General features: G+C 53.0%; 1 protein-coding gene across 1 annotated transcript; it reads right to left on the reverse strand.

Moving 5' to 3' along the window:
* Nucleotides 1–839: 839 nt before the first annotated feature.
* On the reverse strand, nt 840–15,086 carry LOC144727966 (protein regulator of cytokinesis 1-like). The gene is made up of 15 exons (XM_078607124.1): nt 14,962–15,086; nt 13,124–13,256; nt 12,504–12,626; nt 11,826–12,065; nt 11,013–11,183; nt 10,567–10,716; nt 9,943–10,090; nt 8,443–8,579; nt 7,704–7,799; nt 6,545–6,691; nt 5,880–5,990; nt 4,778–4,900; nt 3,598–3,723; nt 2,794–2,879; nt 840–2,287 (listed from the first exon to the last, which is right to left on the reverse strand). Exons 1-14 carry the CDS (start codon nt 14,973–14,975, stop codon nt 2,799–2,801), a joined length of 1,800 nt encoding a protein of 599 aa, XP_078463250.1. The 5' UTR covers nt 14,976–15,086; the 3' UTR covers nt 840–2,287; nt 2,794–2,798.
* Between the last annotated feature and the right edge of the window lie 2,203 nt (nt 15,087–17,289).

The raw sequence follows: 17,289 nt of genomic DNA on the forward strand, positions 1-17,289 counted from the left end.
TACTGGTGGACCCGGAGAAAAAAATCCACTCTACCACGGGGGGGACATGCAAACTCCTAATATACAGGCGTCAAGGTCGGGATCGAACCCACGACCTTCTGTATACCAGGCAAGGTAGTTAACATTTCGCCACCGCGGCCCCCCCATACATCACACACCCTGCTGAGCTTCCTCCGCTAGGATGACATTGGTCACGAGCCAGATGGATTTCCGTCACGACCTTGGTTCCAGTTAAAGACTCCTCCTCAATGAACACTCGCGACTGGCGGCTGTCGTAGAACGGTAACGTCCCGACGCTTTTTACACGGCACCCAACTGCACCGTCAGGTGTGGGACCTTTCAAGTCAGGAGTGTATCAAGTGAGGTGTGTGTAATCTTTCAAGTCAGATGCGTGTAACATTTAAAGTCACAAACCGAATATAATTTCATCGCCGTCGCAATTTTTTGTGGGAAGAGAAATCCCGACAGCCAGGTGACATATTTGACACTTTAGAAAGGGTCCAGTTTATTTTTGTTTGTACAAATGCACCGTCACTAAAAACGTAATGAGAAATTATTGCAAACATCACAGGATATACATTCTTAAAGCAGGAATTGCCGTAGTGTTAAAAAACGCTGACCCAACTAAAGCACTCAAACATCGGACTTTTAAACGCGCCGCGAATCCGCTTGCGACCGGCAACGTCCGTCGGACCTTTGCGGGCCCACGACCCCACGCGTCAAAGACCCACGGTGGCCTGCTGATGAGAGGCTATCAAGCCAAAGCCGGGTGTACAACAGTGTCTCATGTTCTAAGGGAATGCTACGAAGATATACTGATCCATCAGACGACTGCGATCGGCGGATTAATGGTCATTTAATTCCAAGGAAAAGCTCATTAGAAACACAGCCAGCGCTATTTATTTATCATTTTTTAACTATATCTTCAAGGTGCCTTAAGACATTTTTCTTCTTCTGTCAAGTGAAACACGAGCCCTTTTTTTTGCAACACTCATGTCCGTACCGAGCTTAAGTTTTAGGCGTCGAGTTCAATCATTATATTACTTCTCCGCCGGCTGTCCCATCGGACACACGCACGCAAAGCACACGCGTGTAGACGCCAACATCCAAGCGTAGCCGACACAGGTGGTGCGTGTGTGTGTGGTCGCAGCCTTCCATCTCAATTCCACAACAACAAAAACCCAAGCTCAAGGTTTTTGGCCCGCCTCCTAAAGAGCTTCAAGCTCACCGGATTCCTCCAGAATAAATAGAGATTTCTAATTACGATTCAATGCCATGCCAGACCCTGACGTGAAATATGCTCGAATATGCTCGAATACGCACCCGAGGACGGATATGGAGTCAACCAACAGGTTCAAGATTCTCGGGTGCGGCTGTCCACACGTCACTTCTCAAACTCCCTCCACCGTGGCTCTGTTTGTCTGGACACCAGCCACGGCTTTGCAGGCCGTAAACGCTGCCGTGCTACCGCACATTGGCTAATTACCTTTTTTTTTTTAAACGGCAGACACACACCCCCAGCTGATCGCAGCTCGGACTTCAGATACAATAGACCTCCGTGCATGCATGGGCATGAAAACAAAGTTAAAGATCACCCACCCCACCATGTAGCCTTAACAGACTGTTGGGGCAAGTGCTGTTAGCGAGCACCTATAAAGGCCGGCACGGCACGCGAGGGGGTGGGTGGCCAACACCACGCCCAGCCGCCTTCGTCTCCCCAGTGGCGATGTTTACACACCGCAACACCAGGTACTCATTTGAGGCCGAGTCGACCTAGGGGAGGCCCGCTGCCGGTTCGGATGATCGTGACCGGTGTTGGCCGCAAGCGGGAATCGAACTCTGGTGGCCGGGTTCATAGCGCAGCGCCGTGGTGCTAACCGCCACGCCACCGCTCCCCCATGGGCGTGCAACACGCACACACACTTAGCTTACAACAACAGACAAGACGCTCGATAAAATTACAGGCCAGCATTGTATCTCCCAGTTCCTCTCTCAATTATCGCCTACAACCCCCCCCCCCCACCACCCCACTACTTTAATGAAAAATAAAAAACCCCCATCAGAACAACACAATTGTCGAGGGTCCGAAAGTGACGCACGCACGCTCGTTTTATATACATCGGAACTACAGAAGCTCATTGGTGTGTGTGTGCAGGCAGCGTATAAACGTGACGTGGAAGCGGACTTTTAAACGGTTTAAGGCCGTGGCGAGCGCAAACAGCGCGCCGGCGGCAATTGCAGCTGCTTGGCCAAACGCCTCTCTCGCTCACACCGGCGGTGGCCCCCACTGCAACGCAACACGGCACACGCAGTCGGTGAAATGGCGGCAACAGTGACAGACGCGTTGTGTGTGCGTGGGTGTGCATGGGTGTGCGTGGGTGTGCGTGGGTGTGCGTGTGTGCACGTGGGTGCGTGGGTACGTGTGTGCGTGGGTACGTGTGTCCATGTGTGCGTGTGTACGTGGGTGCGTGGGTACGTGTGTGCGTGGGTACGTGTGTGCGCGTACGCGTTCTTGTAGGGCAGGGTTGGTTGGCAAACAAAACAGAGAGACATTTTTTTTTTATTCGGTAAAAAAAACTCAACTCTTTTGCACGGCGTATGTTGTGCGCATTCTATGTAGACATCGCCATCGGGGAGACAAAGGCGACAAGGGCGTGGTGCTGGCCACCCACCGCCTCGTGCGCCGTGCCGGCCTTCATAGGTGCTAAACAGCGCTTGCCCCAACAGTCTGCTCAGGCTACAGGGGGATCTGTGTTGTTGTTGTGTGGGGTGTGTGCAGGCGAGCGCGCTCACCCCCGTCAGTGCTTGCCCAGCGATGTGACTGTCGAGTTGAGGATATTCTCGTGGAAGTTGATTCCACGAGCCTGCGACAGGTCCCTCTGTAAAAACAGCAGCAGCACCACCACACACACACGCACATTAAACCATTAAATACCGTACACACACCACGTGAACATAAGCAGCAGCACACCCACACGCGCATTAAACCATTACATACCGTACACACACCACGTGCACACAAAGCAGCACCACTGTATACAAACACAAGCAGCACTACTGTATACAAACACAAACCCCCCCCCCCCCCCACCACGAAAGTAACACCTTCGATTAGCACGGTTGACTACGTACGGTGCGAAAGAAGTTCAACATACGTACATACTTAACCTCCCCCACCACCGCCACCACCCAGCCACTCACACCCGGCCTACACACACCACACCCCCGCACCCACACAGCTGCTGGACATCTGTGACCCGACTGGACATCCGCCCTCCGTAGTTTCTGGAGGGCGCCTGCCTCTCAAACTCCGCAGCAGCGTCCTTCACAAACCTCCTCCAGAGGCCGATCTTGACACCGCTGGTACACGGACACACACACCAACACCCATGCGACACACACACACCAACACCCACCCAGCACACACACACACCAACACACACCCGGCACACACACACAGACACCAACACCCACCCGGCACACACACACACCAACACCCACCCGGCACACCCACAAACACCAACACCCACCCGGCACACACACACACACCAACACCCCCACCCGGTACACACACACACACCCCCGGTGTGACCTCACCGTGAACTCCGAGTAGGACGCGACGCATTTGAGCGAGGACGTGGGGGTTGGCGCCCTGCTCGGGGTCCTCGAGTTGTGCTCCGCAAGTGGGGGGCGCGGGGGGCGCCCGCACGTGCGACCGGGGGTCTGTGGGGGGCGAGGAGACGTTTATGAAGGGGGGGGGGGGGGTGAAGCGGTTAGCGCTGCGCTACGAACACAGCGACCGGAGTTCGATTCCCGCTCACGGCCAACACCCGTGCCGACTATCCGAACTGGTCCTGGGCCTCCCCTAGGTCGACTCAGCCTCAAATGAGTACCCAGTGGTGCGGTGTGTAAACATCGCCACTGGGGAGACAAAGGCGGCCGGGCGGTGTGCTGGCCACCCACCCCCTCGTGTGCCCACGCCGGCCTTTATAGGTGCTTGCTAACAGCACTTGCCAGTCTGTTATAGGCTATACGGGGGGTCTTTATCTTTGGGAGGGGGGGGTGGTGATATGAAAGGGTTTACAAGAATCCCATCCCCATTCCCCGTGCTAAATTTAAGAAACGTGCTATCAGCTGTAAAGCTCTCTCCCGTTGCTACACTCATTGCATCGTAGACATCTGGACCTGTGCTCAGCAGCAATGATATACACACACAAATATATACATAAAAAGCAAGGCACAGGAAAGGAGAGAAAGGCAGTCTAAAGCAAGTTCATGTACTTGTTAACGTTGAACTCCTTTCGCACCGGACCGTAGCTAATCTGAGGTGTGGGGAATAGGCACACTAAAAACAAAAATGAGTTCTAAACAAATGAGTTTTCAATATCGATTTTAAAAAGTGCACAGGTCCAGCGGCTTCCTAATATCGAAAAAGGAATAGTGCGTTCCAGACGGCCGCAGAAGCGCATCTGTAAGCGCGCGACACGGTGACCGTCTTTGTGAGATTATTTTAGCAATAACCAAACGGAAGAGATTGTACAGAAAGTCAGTACAAACAGAGGAGACATCACAAATGAGACGATAAGAGAATCTTGCATTTTTCAGAATGGTGACAAATCCTTACGAATGGCGAGTCAGGGTGCCTTGAATCGTGGTGGTGGTGGTGGGGGGTGTGTGGAGGTGGCTTGGGGAGGGTGCCTTTGCATGCGGAGGCGTGAAAGTGGAGCGGGGTGGGGATCTCCACGAGACCGTTGGTGGGTGCTCCTCCCCATCGTACCTTGCGCTCCGAGGTGGAGGGTTTGCCGTTGGCGGATACCGGGGAGTTGCACATGGTGCCGCTTGCAGCCGAGCGGAACAGTGTGGAGTTGATGCCCGTCGGCGCAACGGTGGTTGCGTTCATCTGCGGTGGGAAAGGAAAAAAATGTGAAATCAAGAAGCCTTTCCCCTTCCGATGACGTGCGTACACGTCATAACGTTGTTGTTGTTGTTTCCGATTCCGTTCCGATGTCATCCGTGTGTGTCATCGGACCGGGAAGAAAAACTAAAATGAAATAACTCTAACGGTAGCGAGGCTCCCACAAGGCCATGCAGGAGGGCGTGCGGCACAGTTTGGCGCCAGCTATCGTAGGGTGGCGGTCGTGTCGCTAGGGTTCTCCGCGGTTAGTAACGACGTCTTTAAAAACAACGGCGCTACTACGCCTCTGTAAATAAAATGTAACGCCGAACCGCTGGCGCGTTCCGAGATTCGGCGGTGAACGGGACCCCCGCCCCGCAACTTGGAGATGTCTCGCAATGGCAAAGGGTTAAAAGCGCACAAACCAATCACTATCGCACAAAGTGAACGAGCGTTCACATGCAAATCATTCTCGCACAAACCAAACCGTTGCACAAAGTTGACCATTGGTAGCACTCCAGACTTATTTGCGGATATCATCGTTTCCAAACATCACCCCCCATCTGGAAATAAAAGCTATATCCGCTGCAACAAACATCATCTGCACGTGTTATAGGTTGTAAAGTTACAATTATTAAAATACTTTTGCCAAGCTTATACAAAGCGAACTGCAGATAACTTTTAAATAATCTTTGTTCACAATTGTCACATCGTAAGTACGTTGAACTTCTTTCGCATCGTACGTAGCCCACCGTGCTTATTGAAGGTGTGGGGGAAGGACGGAAAACTAAACACAAAAAGCAGTTCTAAAGAAATGGGTTTTAAATATCGGTGACTTTAAAGTGCCTATCTCCAGTGGCTTCCCAACATCGGAAGAGCGTTCCAACTGCGTGCTGCGGTGAAAATGACCCGCTCATTACATCGTTGTATATCGCACTGCGGCAAGCCGGGCTAGCGGACCTCCCATCGGCCTCTGCGGGCGTACCCTGCGCGTCTTGTTGGGCGTGTTGGTGCCGCAGAAGCGGCGCTTCGAGGGCGTCTTGGGCTGGCTCCCGTACGCCATCTCCTCCTCCAGGGTGCGCACCTTCTTCACCTGCTGCTCACGCAAAATGATGCAGAAGGAAATGCTCCACCTCACCGAACAATAATGCAAATACGTAAAGAAATTACGGCAGGTCCTCGCTTGACGGGCGTTCGCACGATGACGCGTTTTCCCTGTAATGTGGCTCTTCCATTTGGGAAAAAAAAAATTACTTCGTGGAAGGCGCACCGCTATAACGCGGCACGCACACCGTTATAACGTGGAATATCAACTGTCATAACGTGGCACGCACACCGTTATAACGTGGAATATGCACCGTCATAACGTGGCACGCACACCGTTGTGACGTGGCACGCACACCGTTATAACGTGGAACACGCACCGCTATAACGTGGAACACGCACCGCTATAACGTGGAACACGCGCACCGTTATAATGCGGCATGTGCGCCGTCATAACGCCGTTTACGAGCAGTCGACGACAAACTACTTTTGTGAGCTGCACAGCCGAGCGGTGCAGTGATACGGTACGCGGAGTGACAGAGTAACGCGGTGGCGGCGTGCCCTCAGTGTCTCGCCAAACGTGGGGAGGTGGGGAGGGGGGGTTACCCTCTGAATCTTCTCCCGCTCGCGCTCCTGCTTGAGAGCTTCCCACTGCGCCGCGATGTAGTCCAGCAGGGGCCGCCCCGCCACCTGGAACCGCCGCCCGGCCTGCTCCTCCCACACGGCAATCTGGGCCTTCAGATCCTCCTCCAGCTGCACGCAGGCACACACCGCAACACGCGACGCACGCCACGGTTTCTGACAAGCGCAAACTGGTGTGGGTCTTCACAAAGATATTCATGCGCTTTAACGAGAACCTACTTTTTATTTGTACCAGGTAAGTCCCACTGAGCTATGTAGCTCTCTTTCAGAAGCGATCTGTATGAATGTTGAACTTCCATCGCACCGTATGCAGCCAACCGTGCTAATCGGAGGTTTAGTGTGGAATTAAAACTCAAAACTAAAATATTTGTATTTTACCGCGTAAGGCCCATTGAGCTATGTAGTTTATTTTCAGAAGCGACCTGGCTATAAATAATAGCTCAACGAAGTGGCCTATCGTCACGTGGAAATGGAAACTATCCAAGCACTCTAAACACATGTTGGTTCTAAATGTGGAGGGAAAAATAGGAGGACCCGGAGAAAAATCCGAGCGACCACGGGGAGAGAGACACCGCAAACTCCATATATACAGGCGTCAGGGTCGAGATCGAACCAATCAACCCACGACAACCTGTACATCAGGTGTGGTAATTAACATTTCGCCACCATAGTGACATTGGTGTTCACACACGCATGCACACTTAAGCCTGTCGTGTACATAAATTGACGAAGATGCGTAGCCAACACCACGCCCGACCACCTTTGTCTCCCCAGTGGCGATGTTTTACACACCGCACCAAGTCCTCATTTGAGAGACCGAGTTGACCTAGGCCAGGCTCAAGACCGAATCAGATAATCATCACTGGTATTGGCCGTGAGCGGGAATCGAATTGGGGTCGCCGGCTTTGTAGCGGAATCCACTATCCACCTCTCACAAGCATTCTTATCCTCCACGTATCCGGGCAGAAAGTGCGGGGCGCGAGTGCCGTTCGTGAACAAAATAGAACGCCGGGAGAGATCTGGGAACGCCGGAGGGGTGGGGAACGCTGAAGGGATTGCGAACGCTGAAGGGATTGCGAACGCTGAAGGGATTGCGAACGCTGGTGCGGGAGCCAGCGGCGACCTTGGGCAGCCCCTTCTGCAGGTGAGCCCTCTGTTTCTCCTCGCGCAGCAGGCTGCCCCCGCGGTTCGAGAAGCGGTTGGGGTCTGCGGCTCGCCGCTGCGCACACGCGACGGGGGAACACGGCACGTCAACGACAGTACGTGCTCGCACGGGCACGCGGTAAAAGCTCGGCACGCGAGGCACAAACGCGGCACACGCGCAGCAAGCACAGCCCACGCCGCAGCACAAGCGTGGGGCTCGGCCACACAGCGTACGGAGACAGGCGAATAATAACGCAATGCACACGGCTGTCACACCACTACCAACTTTAACTCCGAGGTTAACGCTGTTCATAAACCATGATGCCAACGCTGAACACGAACCACGTCTCCTAACCACGAAGCTGATCCCAACCCCCTTAACATCCAACGAAGCCCTGAGTTTAACCCTCAACCCTAATTCGAGCCCACAACACTAACCCAAGGGGTCGGCCAACCAAGGTAACAAGATCAGCCATTTTTTGTTCGAATTCGGTAAAAAAAATCTCAATATTTCCAGAACCGCGATGCTCGCGGTGCATAGGAGACGGTGGTGGGTCCTGAATAAATCACTCGCCACGAAGCGGCAGTTCCGCAGGTTGCCCACCCCAGCACCAACCCAAACCCCGATTAACACCCCCACCCCATAACCCTACCCAAAACCCCATAACATTAACCGCAGCCCGACCGCTGACTACCGCCATTAGACTCTGCGTGCGCACCTCGAACTCCAGGTACTGCTGCCAGGCGGCGTCCCAGCGGCGCACGCCGTCGTAGAGGGCTTGGTGCTGCTCGTGTTGACCCCGCAGCCGGCTCGCCTCCTCCTCGTGCTCAACCAGCAGCTCCTCCGTCGCATCGTCTGCGCCCGGAAACAAACGATTGCAACCAAACCGTTAAAACTATTTTCAAAACGGGCCGGGTAAGGCGACATGGCCGCAAGTGACAGCACCACGAAGTGGCTTATCGCGTGGAAATGTATAGCAGCCAAATGTTATACAGGGTCTCCTCTACTCACGAACGAGTTCGATTTCCAGGTCTGTTCGCAAGTCGATATTTGTTTGTAAGTCCAACTTTACTCCCGTCGATTCCAAACGTGTTGTACGGCGTGTACACTAAACACGGGGAAGGGATTTAAAAGTTGTATAATCTCTAGTAGATACAGATGCTACTGGTTCTTCACGTTCTACAGATGTAGATGCCACTGGTTCTTCACATTCTGCAGACGTAGATGCCACCGCCACCATCTACTGCGCGGTGGTTGAACTTACGGCTCTCGGTCCAAACAGGCAACTGGACATATGGACCAGGTTTGTAGTCGTATGTTCCTCAATAGAGTCGTCCCTGTATAGCTCAGCTATTTTATTTTACCAGGTAAGGCCCACCAAACTATATAGCTCTTTACCAGAAGCGACCCAGTTCTCACAAACGATAGCTCAACCAAGTGGGATCATCATCGTTGCGTGGGCACGTTGGAAGTGATGGGCACGTTGGGTCGCTTCTTCAATCGTTTGTAGAATCGCTCCCAGCGTTGGGCTACGCACGATCCGGCACGCGCAGGTAAGTCCCACTGATAATTATTACATTGGTGTATTTTGAATCGAATTAAAGCCGAGTTCAGTTTAATAGAAATTGGATTATCGTTAATGCTGATCTTTAACTGGACAAGCTTTGAACTCTTTCCCACTCCCATGATGAAAGCGTGTACGTAATCAGTTCTTCGTTCCGAATCCGTTCCGATAACGTGCACGTACGTCTACAGCAGCAACACAATTCACAGCCGGCGTTGGGAGCCCCGACGGACGAGCTCCTCTCCTCCCGCAACTATGGCCGGGGATGCCGACGAAGGGGGCGCTTACCGTCACCGTCACTACCGCTGTCGTCACTACCGCTGTGGTTATTACCGTCACCGTCACTACCGTCACCGTCACTACCGTCACTACCGTCACCGTCACTACCGCAGTCGTTATTACCGCTGTGGTTATTACCGTCACTACCGCAGTGGTTATTACCGCTGTGGTTATTACCGTCACCACCGCTGTGGTTATTACCGTCACCGTCACTACCGCTGTGGTTATTACCGTCACCGTCACCACCACTGTGGATATTACCGCTGTGGTTATTACCGTCACCGTCACTACTGCTGTCGTTATTACCGCTGTCGTTATTACCGTCACCACCACTGTGGTTATTACCGTCACCGTCACCACCGCTGACGTTATTACCGCTGTGGTAGGGGGTGAACGCTCGCTGCTCCTCCTCGCTGACGTAGCACTTCTCCCAGAGTGCGGCAATCTCCGAGCGCACGCCCGCCAGCACCGTGCGCACGTTCTGCCTCTTCAGCTCCACGAGGCGCGACAGCTCCTGCTTAAGCTGCACGCGGACAAAGGCAAAGATCCCCCATGTAGCTTCCACGGACTTGATGGGGCAAGGGCTGTTAGAGAGTAGCGCCTACGAAGGCCGGCACTGTGGCGCGCAAGTCGGGGGGGTGGGTGGCCAGCGCCACGCCCGACCACCTTTGTCTCCCCAGTGACGATGTTTACACATCGCACTGGGTAATCACAACTGAGGCCGAGTCGACCTCGGGGAGGCCCCGGACCGGTGCACATATTCGTCACTGGTGGTGGCCGTGAGCGGCAATCGAACTCGGGTCTGCAGGTTCGTAGCGGAGCGCGCTAACCACACACATGCTCCACTACGTACGGTTGAACGAGATGATCTCAACGTACATACATACGTACTAGCTCGAGGGCTATCGTTTTGGAAACCCGGCCCTCAGAGCCAGTGGTGGCGTGTGCAGGGGGAGCTCGCTATAGAGCCGTGTTTGCAAGCGCGTGTTTGGTGAGCACCTTGTCCATGTCGGAGGGCTTGCTGTTGTGAATGCAGGCGGTGAAGGCGTCCCGCTCGCCCTGCTCCACGTTCAGGCGGTCCCACAGCCTCCCCACCTCGCCGCGCAGCTCGGAGCACACCTCGTCGTTCAGAGCACACTCGCGCTCCAGCTAGAGTAGAGAGTGACACGAGAGGGAAGAGGTCAGAGAGTGCGTAAAGGGCAGGAGAGCGAGATTAGAGGAAGGCAGGTAGGAGAGTGTGCATGGAGGGGAGGGGAGCGAGATGGGAGGGAAGAGGTAGGAGTGTGTGTGGTGGGGAGAAGAGCAAGATGAGCGGGGAGAGGTGTGGAGGGGAGTAGAGTGAGATGAGAGGGGAGAGTGAGATGAGAGGGGAGAGGTGTGGAGGGGAGAGGAGTGAGATGAGAGGAGATGGCAGAGGGGTTGGGTGTGTGCATCCTCGCCCTCACCTGGGCGAGGAGCATCTGGAGGCTCAAGATGTTGTCCTTGGAGAGGCAGAACTCCTCCTCGTCCTCGCACACCACGTCGCGCTCAAACGACGAGTCCGGCGAACGCTCCAGCTGCGCCATGCACATCACGATCTGCTGCCGCGTCTGCGTAAACTGCTCCTGGCGCCGGTCCTGCAAGCACGCAGCGCGGAGGCGACAGGAGTATGGTGCGCAGTCCGACGTAGGAAAACAAAGCTTGGCGCAGTCGCACAAACCCACACACCCACAACATGTGCTCCAGATAAGGTTTGCGGTCTTTTGAGTAATTTACCCCGCAGTTTTGATTCTACGTGAATAGTATGTACTTTCAGGGTGTAAGTTGAAGGCAGGAGTAGCGATCATCTTGGACGAGTGAATTACAGATTCAGGAGTAATTCCCGAGGTATGCATTAATCGTCCTGTACCAAATGACTGTAAAATACGCGGCATACATTCTACTGATTCCTTGTTCAAAGAGTTGGCAACGCCCCCCGGCTATCCAGATTCCCTCATTAGGTTGGTTATATTTCCCGTCCCCTGTCTTCACCCAATTTAAATTGTCACCTCCCCCTCCCGTCTTGACGGCCCCACTTAGTTGGGCCATCGGGCTCACCTCCCCCTTCTTTCTCCCCACCGCCATATACGGCTCAGTTGCGTCGGGACGGTTTTCCGCAACTGTCGACTCACGGATTTGCGACTTGCTCGACGTGACTGTAACGGGCTCGTGTTTTGTAAAAAAAAAACCTTGCCAACGCTGCTCCCCCCATCTTTCCCCCCCCCCCTCCCTGCGCGCACCTTCTCGGCGACGAGCGTCGCCACCGCCTGTCGCAGGAGCGCGAGCTGCTCGATGGAAGGCACGGGCCCGGAGGTCGGTGGCCGGTGGGGGCGCCGCTCGCACAGCACGCCGCACAGCCGCTCCTCGGCGTCGTCGAGGCTCTGCAGCTCGCGCAGGCGCTCCCGCTTCTCGCGCACCAGCGTCTCCATGTGCGTGCGCGTGTCCTTCTCCAGCTGCAGCAGCGTCAGGTTCTCGTCCGGCTGCACGCACCGAGGAAAAACATGCGTCACACACCGTCTAGTTTGTTCCATTTCGCCTAAATATCATCATCATGATCGTCAGACGTGATCTATAAATTGGCCAGGTGGCTCAGCGGTAGACAGAGCAACTCGCAATTGGGAAATTAGGAGTTGTAGTACACGTTGGGGGGGTTGATTATTCGTCCAAGACCAACAAAATTGATACCACTTTGTGGGTAAGCCAAGAGCGGATGTCCAATTGATACTCACCCCCACCAAAGGAATGAATCGCCGAACAGTAACCAGCCTAGAGCTGCGCCTGAATGGTAATTGGGGGCCAAACACAGCCAAAGCCCAGCACCAGCCTGTAAGAGCATTGGACCAGGCCAGGCCTGACTTGAGACTGAAAACAACCCACAGCAAGTTGAGAACCAGGTCGAGAGGCAAAGGATCGTAAACCTGGAAGGCCGGGAGAGAGAGGTCGGAGCAAAGCCCCTGCAGTTCCGTCTTGCAAGTGGTGACGCTCTTCATCAACCGATCCTTCAAGGCCTCCTCCTCCGAGATCATCTCGTTCAGCAGCCTCTGGGGGTGCGCAGAAGCACGCACATACACAGCAAGTGTAAACTGCATGCGCATTAATTTTATACTCCGTCGCATTTGGAGCACCTGTCCCCATTTCCACTCGGCAATAAATTAAGCAATAACCAATCCAGGATCCCTCAAGTAGTCCCTGCTCATCTCTTAGCAACCTGGCAGGTCCTTACACCGCAGTGAGTGGGAAGCGGTTATGGTAAAGTAAAATGCAGAGTTGGGGGTCTGTTACACTATGTAAGTTGTATGTATTTATGTATAACTTCTTTCGCACTGTACGTAGCCAACCGCGCTAATCGGAGGTGCGGGGAATGTTAAGATTTTGTATGAAATTATAATTCAATTTGGAGGTCTGTATGTGACCGTATCTCAAGACGCTGGTCAAAAAAATGGGGGTTTACTTTGTGATGTTATTTTGTAGAGAAGGGCGATCAGTACAGTACCACGCAGAGGATCTCAGCGGTGTCAAATCGGTGCCCCGACCGTACCTCCATGTACTTCTTCACCACTTGTGTCCTCTCCAGCCGCTGTTCTTCGGGAATTCCTATGTCCTCCCAAATGTCTCGAAGGTTCACCATGGCGTTGTTGAGACTGGCGACCAACTCCGAAGCGAGCACCTCGCTACGCGCACAAAAAGTACACAAAGATCTCCCGTTTAGCCCTGCAGACTGTAGAGGAAAGTGCTGTGAGGAAGCACCAATTAAGGGGTGGCACGGTGCAAGAAGCGGTCATCGTTTGACCAGCATCGTCTCCAGCAAGCTTTGTTCTCCCTCGTGCTGATGTTGACAACCCAGCAGCAACAGGGGAATCCCTAAAGAAATTCAGATTCCATTTGCCACCGATGTCACCCACGACCGGGAAGCGAAATCGGACAACCGTGTACGAGTCATCGCCTCATGACTTAAGGGATTATCAGCCCCTCACACAGGTCCAGACACACCCAGTGAAAAGTCTCCTGTATAGCATTGACTTGATAATGGGGCACCTATTGAGTTTCAAAGTGCGCAAATGTGGGTAGTGTGGCAAAGACACCATCACCACGCTCGGCCGTTCTTGTTTCTCTAGGTACTTGTATGCTTGCCCACCGCACCAGGTGCTCATTTAAGGCACAGGTCGATGTGAGCGAGACCCAGGGCTGGTTCAGAAACCACTCGCCACTATCAGTGGAATTCGGCCTAACAGCGTAGTTGCAATAAACCCGCTAAGTGCCACTCCGCAACACTCACGCCCATCTATACCATCGCCACTCGCCACGAAGTGACAGTGACGTCCTCACGGCGCCTGTGCCAGGCCAGGTGCACTTTGAGGCTATCACGTGAAGTGTCGAAAGCTCGCTGCTGGCAGGTCACGGGACAGACCCAGCAACTACCATGAGTTAGCCGACAGATGACCAGTAAGATGCACCACCAGCTGTACCCCCTACTGTGCCATCTATACACACACACGGTGGTGATGTCACCACAGCGATTGTGCAAGGCGAGGTGCGTAGAGATTAACAAAGAAGACTGGCAGATGCATCACCTGTGCTCCCTAATGTACCAACATGTGTACATATTAAAAACACATATACATCACTGTACCGCAATTTATTAATCTACAACAACAAACACAATTCACGTCCGTCAATAACACTGCCTGAAAAAAAAAAATTGGGCGACATTTGTGGGTCTTTTTTGTGCCAAAGCAGCAATTTCAAATATGTTGTATTAATTTACAATTCAGGATCAATCCACTGCTGGATGAAAGGCTCCCCACGCCATGGAGGTAATGGGGGTGCATTGACCGGTACAGGTGCGTCTCGCCACCCTCCACCGTGACCGTGACGAGAACTCTCAATCCACCGGGTTCGTAGCTTGGCAGCGAGGGAACTTTCGCGCCACCGTTCCACCCCATGTTAGTGTCATGTAATTTTACCAGGTAAGGCCCCGCTGAGATATTTAGTTATTTTTTTAGATGCTACCCGGCCCACAAACGATGGCTCAACAAAGTGGCTCACGGCATAAACTATAGCGTGATTTTAGTTTCACCGTTGTAATGTGACAATTGCACCACCCCTAAACAAAATGACACACGTTAAATTTCATGATATAGAAAGAACACAAATACCAAAACGCCTCCGCCCCCCCACCTCACGCGAATCGTAGGTGGGCGCGGTGAAAAGAGAACGCAATCCAGGCGGAGAATTCAGGCGAACCCGAGGCATCGCGGCGTGTGACTAGGCCGTATCGCCGGCACCGCGCCCGAAAGTCACGATCGTCTCCCGAGTTCCCTCATCGTGCTCCACATTCCGACGACGGCGAAGGGTTTCAAAGCACTCGTTTCTCACCTCTTTCTCGCCATGGTGGACAGCCGAACGAAGCCTCCCACCAACTCCTCAAACTCAGCGGCTTTGCCTCGCGAGTAAAAAATTCAAATTGTGACGCCGTCGGCCACGGGCGATTCTGATTGGCGGCACCCCAACGGTCGCCTCGATAATCCTTCGCTTTCTATTGGTCGACGGGGATTGGTTCGGGGGGGGGGGGAATTCTGCAAGCTCATTGGTCAATGCGGGGAGGGAGGGGGGGTTTGGTAAGAAGGGGCGGGGGAATTCTGCAAGCTCATTGGTCAGTGCGGGGAGAGAGGGGGGTTAGGGGCGGTAGCCGCAGTTCGCCTTATGGGCTTGAGTCAAAATAAATAATCATACGCGTCGTTATAATAATCTTGGAACATGGAGGCAGACTATGAATCTGCCTTTTGTGCAAGAAGGGGCAGATATATGTGTTACTTTGTATGTGTAGAAACAGATTATACTGAAGGAGAAATATTTTGTTCGCGTAACCTCTTTTTGCCGTTGTTGGCGTGAGGCGTCTCCCGCAAAATAATTTTAAAAACCTCCTGGTGACGTCACGCGCTGGACGCGAGGGAAGTTTTAAAAGTCCCGCCAAACATCTCGGCCAATGAGGCGGCGTCTTTCCGATGACGCGGCCCTGCTGAGTGAAATATTAAAGCAATGACATCATAACGGTCTTAGAACAGTTAAAGGTTGTTTAAGTCCGGTAAAGTACGCAAAAAAATTGCCCTTAAGCGCCAAGTATTTTTTTTTTAAAAGTCACTTTCAACGAATACTTTTGCAAAAATATACAAGCCCCCCAAATAATCACTTTGGTTGTTACTGCACAACTGTACATTAGTTACATATTAAACTTTTAGTTAATTTAGTAAATGATTTTAGAAATGTAATATTATTTCTATGCTGAGTGTCTGCTGCTGTGTCCTGTACAGCGCTTTGAGATCCTTGATGGAAAGCGGGACATTTAGTTGCCAGGTCCACACTGCGTACAGCCGTTTCAATTCGGGCAAAACAAGTTTTGTCTATTTGTGTTTCTGCCATTTGATGGGACTTTCTAGGGTGCACGTTGAGATTTATAAGGCCACGGGGTGACCAATAAGGTCTGAGTTGGTGTGTAATACTGGTAGGAACCTCCTGGTTACACCAGCCCACAGGGGATTATTGTGTCCGTCCGTCCGTCGTGCAGGGAGGGGCTGGGTGGAGAGGGTGGGGCTGGGAGGGGAGGGGCTGGGTGGGAAGGGTCTGAGTGGTGAGGGGCTGGGTGGGGAGGGTTGTGAGGGTGGGAGGGGAGGGGCTGGGTGGGGAGGGGCTGGGTGGGGAGGGTTGTGAGGGTGGGAGGGGAGGGGCTGGGAGGGGAGGGGCTGGGTGGGGAGGGTTGTGAGGGTGGGAGGGGAGGGGCTGGGTGGGGAGGGTCTGAGTGGGGAGGGGCTGGGTGAGGAGGGTGGTGAGGGTGGGGGGTGGGGAGGGTGGGAGGGGCTGGGTGACGAGGGTGGGGAGGGGCTGGGTGGAGAGGGGCTGGGTGGGGTGGGGCTGGATGGGGAGGGGTGGGGCTGGGTGCCCTTATAAAACTCAACGTTTCACCTACTCACGCTTGCTTGTGCCCGCCCTCACAGTCGGGCATATTTGCGGAATACACCACGCCGCCGTTGACCCTGGCCATTGACCGAGCAACAAACGTTACTGCCAGCTCCCTCCGCAGGAATGTGTTAAGATAGTGCACCGATGAGGGGTTGACAGGTATGTAGTGACTAGGCTCTAAGAAAAGCTGTCTCGGGTGTGGACCAATTAACTTCAAGGACAGTGCATATCATTATCAGAGTTGTTTCTTTTTGTTTGCATTTTGACTGCTTGTGTTGTGGTTATTGCAAACATGATGCCTTGTATAAAGGTGTCAGTTTTTGTACCAGTTTAAAGGGTAAAAACCTACTACTAAGGTATGTAGTGGTGTATTGTATAGCAGTGTAGTATATAGAAGAATATCTCAACCAATACTGTTTAGCCCGTATTCTTGTAAAGCGAAATTGAGTTTTCAGGTCCACACGGCATACAGCCGTTTTAATACCGGCAACAACAAAAATGTGTTATTTGTGTTTCTCCCTTGTGATGGGACTTTGTAGGAAGAACGTTGAGATTTATAAGGGCACGGGGTGACCAATACGGTCTGAATTGGTCTGTAATAAGGTCTGAATTGGTGTGTAATAAGGGAGGGCACTGATAAAGGGTTGACAGGTATGTTAGTTATGTTACAGTAAACTGCTTTCTGACAAACTTAACTTGACAATTTTCCTCACACACAAAACTTTAACACAAAATACTCGACGGGCA

The sequence above is a fragment of the Lampetra planeri genome, chromosome 27 (assembly GCF_965212315.1).
Source record: "Lampetra planeri chromosome 27, kcLamPlan1.2.h2, whole genome shotgun sequence".
Lineage (NCBI taxonomy): Eukaryota > Metazoa > Chordata > Hyperoartia > Petromyzontiformes > Petromyzontidae > Lampetra > Lampetra planeri.

Coding starts and splice junctions, on each gene's coding strand:
- LOC144727966 (XM_078607124.1), bottom strand. Junction 12,066..12,503: donor TCTCTCTCCCGGCCTTCCAG/GTTTACGATCCT, acceptor CGGTGCGTGCAG/CCGGACGAGAACCTGACGCT. Junction 5,991..6,544: donor AGCGGGAGAAGATTCAGAGG/GTAACCCCCCCT, acceptor TTGCGTGAGCAG/CAGGTGAAGAAGGTGCGCAC.